The following is a 12500-nucleotide window of genomic DNA, read 5'->3' as shown; positions in this document are numbered from 1 at the left end:
TAATGATAATGATAATGATAATGATAATAATAACAATAACAATAACAATAACAATAATAATAATAATAATAATAATAATAATAATAACAATAACAACAGCAATAATAATAATAATAATAATATAATAATAATAATAATAATAATAATAATAATAATAATAATAATAATAATAACAATAACAACAACAATAATAATAATGATAACAATAACAACAACAACACCATTAATGTTAATACTAACAGCAACAACGGCAGCGTCACCAAACCATAAACTCGCCGCTGCGACTGCCCCACGCGCAGACCTCTAACGTGTTCCGCTCTCCTCCAGCAGGGCAAGAACCCGGTTCGGGACCCAAGAGAACCCGCCAGACCTACACCAGATACCAGACGCTAGAACTCGAGAAGGAATTCCACTACAACCGGTACCTGACGAGGCGGCGGAGGATCGAGATCTCCCATGCCCTCGGCCTCACGGAGCGGCAGATCAAGATATGGTTTCAGAACCGGAGGATGAAGGCCAAGAAGGAGTCGAAGATCTCTCCTGCAGGAGGCGAAGGAGGCGCTGCCGGCGGGGAGCGAGGGGAAGAGATCGAAGAGAAGGACGTGTCGAGTGATCCTAGTTCTTCGCCGGAGCTCCTGACGGGGTCGCTGGCGGCGTCGCTGACGGGGACGCTGACGGGGTCGCTGACGGGAGAGTTGACGGCGACGTGAATGGATGAGCGAGCCCTGAAGGAGCACAGCGCGAAGAAGAGGGGAAAGAAAAGAGGGGAGAGGGAAAGAGATAAATTGATGATCTAATCTGTCACCCGAGTCTCCCCGATTCTCAAGTGTTTTTTTTATTCACTGACGATTTTTAGTGTTTGTTTGTTTTTCTGTATTTTGAAACAAGGCAGGAGATGCATTTTGAGTTGGATGGTATCTACTTTGTTAATTTTATTATATTTTTGTTTTGTTACTGGAACTTTGAAGGTGCAATATCATAGTACATATAATCAAAATGCATTTTTTTCTCTTTATATATATATTGCTATCATTCACATATAATCATTATACCATATATAAAAGTGCAATGGTTTGACAATCCCGTGCCTGACCAGGTAGTGGGAGTCATGACCTTTGACCTCGCTCGGGCAGGTACGTGAAAATCCTCATAATCGGGTCGGGATCTTACCTGAGGTGTGAAGACATACGCGGGATCTTCCCTTCTCCTTATAAGATCCTTCCTTCGTGTCATGGTGTGAGAAAAAGTGTGGGGAGGGGGGAGAGTGCGTCCTCCTCCTACCCCATTACCTTATGCCTCTACCCCTTTCTCAATCTCTAATTCCTTTTCTCATCTCTCTTCCCTTCAGTCCTTCCTCATCTCACCCTCCAAATTCTCATTCTCCTCATTTCCTCTCCCCAATCCTTCCTCATCTCGCCCACAATGCTGTTTTATCTCCCCCTCCCAATCCTTCCTCATCTCTCCCCCCACCCCAATACTTCCTCCCCCCCCCCATACTTCCTCATCTCCCCCCTCACACCTATCTTCCCCATGCGTCCCTCATAAATTCCTATTTTCAGTCCTCTGTTGTTTTTATTCCACATGTCCCCCTTTCCTCCTCCTCCTCCTCTTCCATTCGTTAAGGCCGGAGCGGTATTCTCCATTTGACAAGTATGCGAGAGGAATAACATACTTCGATCAGATCTCGATAAGCCTTATCGCCGCCGTGGACGACCTTCATTTATCCGACCCTTAGGAAAACACGCACGGACATTCACACACACTCACACACACACACACACAAACACACACACACGCGCGTACGCTCACGTACATTCAAGCAGACATACACCCACATATACATGTACATATACACGAACATACAAATTCACACACATAAAACATACCAACACAAAAAAATACGTATATAACATGCAATTACACAAAAATACGCACATAAACATACAATTACGCAAAAATACGCGCATAAACATACAAAACACACATAAACAAACCAACACACATACACGACAGAACCTTATTGTGAACATACGGTATATACATCCACAAGCGTCATTAATCATCCAACTATATTTACCGGTCATTTTCTCCTCCTCCATCTGGACCACCAAGGACCATAAACATGTATCGGCCTAAGACCTATTCAATTAAATCGAGCCCAAAACAAAAGCTTTGGTAGAGGGGGGAGGGGGGGTAAGGGAAGGGACACCCAAGAGGCAGAAAGCATGTAAATGAATTTGGACGAACGGGCAATAAAATGGACAGCGGCTGACCGGGAAGGCTAGAGGGTAGTTGTAAAATTTAATTCCCTCCCAGTAGGCCTGGCCTTGTCTCCTGCTAAAGCCCGTAGTAGGTGTATAGCGGGCGTGGTGGACAGAGTGGCCGTGTCTGTAGTCCCTGAAGGATTTTGAGGGGATTTGAGTGTGATCGGAGGAGAGGATACCATCTGCTTTCAAACGGTCTCTGGCGGGTGGCGTTCCAGATTTTTTTTTTCTTTTCTTTATTTTTCTTTTTTGTCATTTGATTTTCTTTTCGAAAATCGGTGGGGTATGATATGTTCCGTTCGTCGACGTCCAAGTCAGTGTTAATTGCGAAATGAGAGAAGGTAGATTTTTTTTTTTTTTTTTATTCTCGAAAGTGGAAGAACAAAATGAAAAGAGAGGAAAGAATAGTCATGCCGCTAAGCCATCGTCGCCGACAGCCAGCGGACGCATCCCCCGCGGAATACTGATGACCGCAGCATTATGCAGTGGCCGCCTCGCCGAATTACGTATATGCTTCAAGTTCCGGTCATCTGCGGCAACAACCTCCTTCCTCTTCTCCTCCCCCTCCCCCTCTCCTCCTTCCCTCCTTCCTTCCTCCTCTATCATTCCTTACCATCTACCTTCTCCTCTCCTTCCTTTATCCCCTCTTTTAACCCCTATCTCGTCCTCCCCCCCTTCCTTTCCTCCCTCTCTATCGAGCCCCTCTTCCTCCCCTTTCCCTCTCTCTTGCTTCCTCACCCTCTCTCAAACCCTCCCCCCTTCCTTCCCCCTCTGTCAACCCTCCCCTCCTGCCACCCCCTTCCTCCCACCTCCTAAACCCCCCTTTCACTCCCTCCTAACCCCCCCTTCCACCCCCTCCTAACCCCCCCCTTACTACTAACAAAGACAACGGACCTCATGTACTTACAGATGCATTATGCCATGGCGGACAACGCCACCAACAGATGTCTGACAGCGACATCGATCAACAGTTCTTCTTGAGTCCTGCTGCAGGGTATCTTTGCTCAGCTGTTTACGTGTGTGTGTGTGCGTGTGCGTGTGCGTGTGCGCGCGCGCGCGCGCGCGTGTGTGTGTGTGTGTGTGTGTGTGTGTGTGTGTGTGTGTGTGTGTGTGTGTGTGTGTGTGTGTGTGTGTGTGTGCGTGTGTGTGTGTGTGTATGCGTGTGTGTGTTTGTGTGGGTGCGCACGCGCGCGTGTGTGAAGTATAGGTTCTGTAACGTTGTGCGGAAAAGTGCAAACAAAAAGGAATTATTTTATATTTCTCCGTGGATAGTTCGTTGTGTAAAAAAACGTGTATTTTTCTTTATATCTGAAATGGATCGGGAGTAAAGATTATATTTTTTGTACATAGTGTGAAGGTAAGGCTAGATACAGCCTAGGCTACTTGAATTACCTAAATGTATATAAAGGTTAGGCCTTATATATATCTTAAGCTTAGAAAATAAAACGGGTTTAGACTATTGTATTGTTAAGTATATAAATTATGTTCTATTTTCTAATGAAGGAATTAGTCTTTTGTACAACACAAATATCCAAAAGTGGGACCAATTTTGATATCACATGGAACAACTATCAATAACAATTCAACATATCCAAACTATTTTTATGATACATTAACATACAGTGAATAAGCTCATTATATATGTACATATATTTTGATGCAAATATGGTGTTTATCGTATCTGACAAAAGTGTGTAGAACAGTGTTCTTAATTGTCAAGAATTACGAATGATTGCCTTATCAGAGTTACCACAAAATCATCACCGTAACATAAATATAATATAATGTTCTAACGTCGGCAACTCTCGGCATCAAGTTTGTTTGGGTGGAATCGGCGAACGTCCGGGCGAGTGACGTCACCACTTCACCCCGCTCGCTGATTGGCCCGTTTGTAACGTCAAGATGAGTGACGTAATCTTCCCGTCCCGCTCGCTGATTGGTCAGTTTGTAAATCAAGATGGCGGGCGGGAGAGAGCTGCTGCATCGATTTGGTGAATATTTTCCTCATTTTGTCCTTGATTTTACGTTTTTAGGCTGTGTACATGTACTCATTTCAAGGCAGCTAAACCTTGTGAATTGAATATTTGAAGAAAGAGATACTATTGTGAAGCTTAGGAGTGTAAAAGAGCAAATAACGTGTAGGTTTGGCTATGGCGTCCAGGCCGTGCTCACTGTACCGTTAAGCGCAGAAATACAATTTTTGTAGAAAATAAACCTTTATTTTTTTGTTTAACCTGCTGTATTAATCTACGATCACCTAGCATTATTTGAATGCATCATTTAGTGAGTGTCAATAGTCGTTGTACTGAATGTCTTGATGTTTGCGATGAAATGTGGGTCACAGAGAGCGACTTCAATATTTATAGCTTTGTCCGATTTACTCTGGACGAGTGTTACATCGTATTATATATATATATATATATATATATATATATATATATATATATATATATATATATATATATATAATATATATATGATACGTATATATTTATGATTTTTTATATACTCCATACATTGATTTATGAGGGAACTATTTTGTGTAAACAGTGTCGAACGAATTACTTTATTTATGATATATTAGATATATGCACAGAGAAAAGGTCTGTAATGATAATGATGAGAATAAGAAAGTTTTATTCTATTGAAAACATTTTCAAACTTCGATGATAGATCTCACCAGCGTGCAGAATGACAAATTGTCAATGAAATAATTGGAAATATATTTATTGGACCATAATTATACACAAGATGTAGCGCCATATATCAAAAAGCAATTACATTTCTTCCTAGTAAATCATATTTTGAATGAAAATGTGACTAAGAAATAACTGAAAAGAATGACTACGGTCCCGTATTGTTTCTTAATGATATGCAAACCCTATTATTGTGTTTATTTTTATGAACAGGAATTAATGTGTGTGTTGTAAGGATGGATTCGATGTGAGAAATTATTTGAAAATAGTTAACAGATGATTTTGTTTCACATATTATATTTGTATATCTATATATAATATTTAACTGAAATCTGATATTCTGTTCCAAGATCGAGATTAGCTTGTATGAAATAAGAAAAGGAAATACAACAAGAAAATCAATAAAGGAACAGAAAATACTCATTTCTTCCAACTAAAACACAAGATTAAAAAAAAAAAATCACTATCATAAATATCTCGCTCATAAAAAAAAAAATCACAAATTTCCCATCTCTCTCTCTCTCTCTCTCTCTCTCTCTCTCTCTCTCTCTCTCTCTCTCTCTCTCTCTCTCTCTCTCTCTCTCTCTCTCTCTCTCTCCTTCACTTTCTTTCTCTCTTCCTCGCATTTTTTATAGCCTTTTTACGAGTGTTCACAAACCAGCCAAATTACCGCCCCTACGCCCAGGACACCCACTTTCGCAGTCTATAAAATCTTAAAGACTCGTTGTAAGGTTGTCAAGGAAGTGTGAATTGCTGGCGAGTGTTTTATGGCAAGAGGCCGGTGGTCCTTCTGCAGCGCCTCTGTCCGATCTGTTTTTTTTTTTTCTTTCTTTCTTTCTTTTTTCTTGCTTTCCGTCTTTCTTTTTTTTAGGGTGGGAGGGGGTATTGTTGTGATTATTGTTGTTGTTGTTATTATTATTATTATTATTATTTGTTATTTATCGTTGTGATTGTTATTGGTGTTGGTGTTTATAATTTTGATTAGTGGTGTTGTTATTGTTTATTATTATTATTATTATTATTATTATTATTATTATTATTATTATCATTATCATTACTGTTATTATTATTATTATTATTATTATTATTATTAATGTTATTTTTGTTGCTACTACCACTACTATTACTACTGGTATACGATTACTGTTAACATTGATATTGTTATTGTTCTTATTGTTTTTGTTATTATACTGTAATTAATTGTTATTATTATTATTATTATTATTATTATTATTATTATTATTATTATTATTATTATTATCATCGTTATCATCATTATCATTATCATCATCATCGTTATTATTACTATTATTATCACTGCTGCTATCGTTACTTTTATTATTGTATTTTTTGCTGTTGTTATCATTATTATTACTAGAGTGTTACTATTACTTTATATTATTATTATTATTTTATATCATCATCATTGTTATCATCAATTCTAATTTTTGTTTACTCTATTATCCTCATTAGTAAAAGTTATGCTAAAATGGCGATGATGATTCTTGTTATTATGACTTAATTAATGTAATAATTATAGTATCCTTATCAATGTGTTTAATGTGTAGAGCGCGTTTGATCGTCATGTTTATAGTTTGTGAATTTCTTGTCAATATTTAACGGAAGATTTGATTACTTTTGACATTGCTGCTGTTATTATTATTATTATTGCTGCAATGATGATAATGATAGTATTTATCATTAATATTATTGATACCACTCATATTATTGTAACTATTCTTATCATCATTTATCATTTTTGTTTATTATCATATTGTTATTGTCGTAATTAAAACATTTTTTTTACATATTATTGCCGTTTTTTAATTTATCTTTATTTTTTATTTATTTATTTTTTTATTTATTTTTTGTTTATGGAATCTCTTCAGCTTATGTATTATTGTGATACATATGAAAAAAATGACAAGAAACGATGATTATAAAAGCAGAAATTAGAGCGATAGATAAAGGCAATATTGATTATGATTTTTTACCAATTGTACCTTTATTTGTCAATTATTTATTTTATTTGCCAATTATTATTACTTTTTTATTGCCAATTATTATTTATTTTGTTTGCCAATTATTATTTATTTTGTTTGCCAATTATTATTTATTTTGTTTGCCAATTATTATTTATTTTGTTTGTCAATTATTATTTATTTTGTGAAATAAATATTTCATATAATTGATAATACGTGATTGTTGATATTGTTTTATGCTACTATGAAAATTCCTTATTTGTTATTCTCTTTATAATTATAATATTTATCATCCTCATTATCATTATCAGCGTCACCAGCACCATCATTATTAGCATCGTTATTAGTATCCTTATCTTTATCATGAATATTGTCATGGTTTATTTACAGTAATATTATGATCAATTTTATCACCGTTGTTATCTTCATTATTATTGTTATTATTATTATTATTATTATTATTATTATTATTATTATTATTATTATTATTATCATGATCATCACCATCATCAATCATCATTATTATCAATTTCGTTATTATCATTATCATTATTAGTATTATTATTATTAGGATAATAATAACAAAAGAGTATTATCGTTATCATTATTATTGTCTCTTATATTATTGTTATAATTATTGCTGTTATTATTAATATTGTTGTTGTCATCATTATCTAATATTCATTATATTTATTATTAATATCATCATCATCATCATCATTACTTTTTTTATCCTTATTACCATTATTATTGTTATTATTATTATTATTATTATTATTATTATTATTATTATCATTATTATCATTATTATTATTATTATTACCATTAATATTGTTATTATTATTAACACTATTATCATCATTATTAATACCATTATCATCATCATCACCATCGTCATCATCATTATTGCTGTTGCATTATCAGATATTTTGCTAGTAACAGTATTTTTCATGATTAATATTTCAAGATAATGGTTTTTATTGTCATGACTTTTTTCAGTGTATACAATATTGCAAATTGATAGAAGCATTGCAATAATTAAGAGAGAGCGAAAATTCAGCAAGAAATGAGATTCAAGATGCAGTCCGTTTCGAGACGAGTGAGGAAGGAGAAGGAGAGAATAAGAGAAAGAGGGAAAGGAAGGGAGCGTAGAAGGAGAAGGAGTAATGGGTGGGGTGAAGAGGGGGAGGAGAAGAGAAAAAAGAGGAGGATATGGTGTGGGAAAGCGGGGGATGGAAGGGAGAGATAGGGGGATAAAGCGAGGAGATATGAAGGAAGAGATAGGGGGGATAAAGCGAGGAGATATGAAGGGAGAAAAAGAGAAAAACGAAGGTAAGAAAGGTAGGCAGAGTAGGAAGGGGGGGGAGAGGAGGGTGAAGAGCCAGAACCCCTTCGTCGGTAGATCCAGCGCGACCTCCGAGATCTTCGCCGAGATCGAGTTTATCACTTGACTCTCTCATGATTTATCTGTCACTCGCAGTTGCTGATGTGTCTGCCCTTGCGGCCTGCTTGTTCACTTGCTCGGGCGCTTGCTTGCTCGTCTGCCTTGAGGCTGAGGGCGCCGTGTGTGGGGGAGGTGCCTTTTTTCTCTCTTTCTCTCTCTCTCTCCCCCTCTCTCTCTCTCTCTCTCTCTCTCTCTCTCTCTCTCTCTCTCTCTCTCTCTCTCTCTCTCTCTCTCTCTCTCTCTCTCTCGCTCTCTCTTTTTTTCTTCTTGGAACGGGTAGTGCGTGTGCTTGTTTGTGTTTGCTGTGTTTATTTACGTTGCGTTTTTAAGGCATTTGCTCGTGTGATGAACGGCTGTTTGTCTGGATCTCGATGGTGAATGCGTGTGTTTGTTATATGTGTGTGCGTGTGTTTGTTTGCCAATGTGGGCGCGCTTGCAGTATGTGTATTAAAGAAAGAGAGAGAGAAGAGGAATAGGGAGAACGAGAGAGACACAGGGACAGGTAAATAGATAGATACTCATAGACAGACAAAAAAAAAAAAAAAACAGATAGACAAAGAAAGAAGGAAACAGGCCAACAGCAAGAGACAAGAAGCTAACCGGATTAAAAAAAAAAAAAAATCAGCAACTGCACCACCTTTTTACACCACATTATTACGCACAGCCATCTCTTAAATCTCGAAGACGTAGCTCCTCACGCGGAGACCCTTCCCCCGCTCACTTGTCACCCTCGCTAAGTACACACAGCCCAAACACACCCTCGCAGGGGCAGTCGGGAGGAGTAGCTGCCGAAGGGAAGAGTATGGCGAGCTTCATGTCCGTTGGAGGGTAAGGGGTAGGGGGTTGGGGGTGGGGATGGGGAGTATGAGGTATGAGGGTTACGAAGGGGGGTTTAGTATGAGGTTAGGGTGGGAGGGGGTAGGGGGTTAGTATGAGATTAGGGTGAGAGGGGGTAGGAAGTATGAGGGTTAGGATGGGGGTAATGGGATTAGGATAAAAAGGGGAGTTAGGATAAGGGTGAAAGTATGGGTTAAAGAACGGGAGGTGAAGTATGGGGTAGAAAAAATAAATAAATAAAAAGTAAAGAGAGAGAGAGAGTTAGGCGATAGGATAGGAAGGGGACGGCTCAGGATAGGAAGGGGGTGGTTGGGAGGGGGGGGAGGGTATCTAGAGATCACGAAGGCCCTCTCGTGAAGATTTATGTTATTGCAGTATTGCTGCTTCTCCTCCCGGTAAGCGGCAAGATTTCGGAGATCACATTTCATACACGAGCTTGCAATACGTGGGTGATCTTATCGTTAAGGTTTTCATCGGCCAAAGAGACGATTGACGAGGGAGAAGGGAAATAAAGAGGTTTGTGAAAGAGGAACACAGAGAGGGTCTCTGTCTCTCTCTCTCTCTCTCTCTCTCTCTTTCTTTTTTTCTTTTATCTATTCTTTCCTCTTTTTCTGCGAGAGAGAGAGAGGGGGAGAAAGAGAGAGAGAGTGAGAGGATGGTGCCTTGAGCAATAGAGAAGGAGAAGGAGGGGTCGAAAGGAAGGAATAACACGGAGGAAGGAAGGAATAACACGGAGGAAGGAAGGAAAACACTGTAAAGATGATAATGTTGGAAATGTTATCGAATTAATTCACAGGATGATTTGCCGATGTTGAATGATCATATTCGCGATGACTTATGGGTAATTGTTGCAGGAGCGGCGTTGCAACAGGAGTGATCCGGGGAAAATGTATGTCTTAATTTTGCTAATGGCATAGTATTAGCAAGATGAACACGACTTATAATAGCAACTAGCGCCACTTTGCGGACCCTTTTTTACTCTTTTTGATTCTGCTATTTTTGTTGCTAAAGCCACTTTAGTTTTTAGTGTTTTTTTCTGATGTTTTTTTTTATAATTTATTTTGCTTTATTTAGATTTTTGTTGTTGTTGTTGTTCTTTTCATTATTGCTATAATTTCTTTCATTTGTTGCTCTTATATCTTATTCCTTGACATTTTCCTTTTTCTTGTATTATTTTCTAAGCCTTTATTTTTATCATTATTATTTATCCCTTCATCTTTCTCTTTTTATCCGAATCTTCTAACCGCCATTTCTTATGGCTACTTTTATTTATTTTATTACTTTCACTTCTCTCTCTCTCGCTCTCTCTCTCTCTCTCTCTCTCTCTCTCTCTCTCTCTCTCTCTCTCTCTCTCTCTCTCTCTCTCTCTCTCTCTCTCTCTCTCTCTTACTAACCTTATATTTACTTTCCACAAAACAATATATACTAAAATTCTTGACTCAGTGATTCAAGAAGTGAAACTGAATACATAAAATAAGCCTGGAATGAACAAGAATGAACAGCAGATGAACAGATGACTATAATTGAAAGGGAAAGTTCTCAGCGTGGTCATATTTTCCCACGATGACGATGACGATGAAAGGGACATTTGCATGTTATAACCTCCCCCTCCCCTCATGATGACTGCCATTTTCCTGGTGTTTTGTCATCACTATGAGGGGTACTGTTCTTGTTTTTATTATTATTATCATTGTCGTTATTGTTTTTATCATTATAATAATTATAACAGTGTTTAGTTTTTATTATTATTTTCATTACTGTCATTTTCATTCTTGTTGGTTATTATCATTATTATTGCTGTTTTTATTATTATTATTATTATTATTATTATTATTATTATTATTATTATTGTTTTTATTATTATTGTCATTACTATTGATACTATTACCATCATTATTACTATTATTTTTATTATGATTTATTGGTATTATCATTATTATTGTTATTATGATCATAACTATCATTGTTATCATATTATCAGTTTCAGTAATACAACTAATATTTCTATTAGTATTACCTTATCTTAGTTGCTCAATCTCAAAATCATAATTCTTAGTTCTTATCATTTATTCCTATCATTCTTATCTTTTTTAGAAGAATTATTATTACTATCACTGCTGTTATAATTTTCCGTAATAGTATTAGTAGTATGATCATTCATATCATCATCATTATGATAATTATTGTAATGTTGTGAATTAGTATGACAGCGATAACATTAGTAATTATAATTTGTGATAATGATGATAAGGATGTTGTTATTAATTATGCTGCTGTGATAGTAATGAGAATGGAGAGGCTTTGGATATCATGCTTACTAATAATGTAAATAATAACAGTAACAATAATAATAACAAAAGTAAGAATGAAACTGAAAGTAATGGTAGTTGTAATAATAGTGAACATACTGATAAAATTGGGGATGGTGATAATAATAAAAATAATAATAATGACAATAATAATAATAAAAACAATAATAATAATAATAGCAATAATAATAATAGCAATAATAATAATAATAATAATAATAACGATAATAATAATAATAATAGCAATAATAATGATGATAATAATGATGATAATGATAATAGTAATAATAATCACGATAAAAAAAATGTAAGAGGTATAATCATAATGAAAAAAGGTAATAATACTGATGATGATGAAATATTAATAATAATAATAATAATGATAATAATAATAATAATTATTATTATTATTATCATCATTATAATAAAATAATAATAATGAAAATCTAATTAATAAGAATAAAATTGGTAACCGTAATAATGATGATAATAATAATAACAGTAATATTAATAATAATGGTAATGATGATAATGATATAAAATTATAGCAGTGATCACATAAAGAATGGTAAAAATACCAATGCTCTTATTCTGATTAGACGTCATATTATATTGTTATCAGTATTTTCTTTATCAACAATTTCATAATCACATTTCACTTTATATAGGTATCTCTATCATAAAAACTTATCACGACCGGTAATCTATATGTAATATCGGTAAAATGAAAATCAATATCTATAATCTTGAAGAGAAATATCTATGTTTGCAATGCAGTAGTTGCAGCCTGATAACATAGCGGAATTGAAGAATTACAACGATAAATTACATAATTCTTAAAAGCCAAACACGCGGAGAAATTCTACCGCAGCTAACGATGCTCTGCGCGGCTAGGCTCAAAACGCGATATCTTTGTCAGTATTCAAATAACAATCGAGATGAACAGCCAAACCAGGAATCAAAAAGAA

At 35.8% G+C, this 12500-nt stretch overlaps 1 protein-coding gene across 1 annotated transcript in view; it reads left to right on the top strand.

The window, feature by feature from the left end:
* The window catches only part of LOC119596116 (homeobox protein mab-5-like), a 12290-nt gene extending 11347 nt beyond the window's left edge, over positions 1-943 (top strand). The window contains exon 2 of the mRNA XM_037945261.1: positions 328-943. Coding sequence (XP_037801189.1) covers positions 328-710 — 383 coding nt within the window. The 3' untranslated portion in view covers positions 711-943. The remainder of the gene's footprint in view (positions 1-327) is intronic.
* The last annotated feature ends 11557 nt before the right edge of the window (positions 944-12500 follow it).

Source organism: Penaeus monodon, chromosome 37 (genome assembly GCF_015228065.2).
Source record: "Penaeus monodon isolate SGIC_2016 chromosome 37, NSTDA_Pmon_1, whole genome shotgun sequence".
Classification (NCBI taxonomy): Eukaryota; Metazoa; Arthropoda; class Malacostraca; order Decapoda; family Penaeidae; genus Penaeus; species Penaeus monodon.
This window is presented reverse-complemented; position numbering and strand designations above follow the sequence as displayed.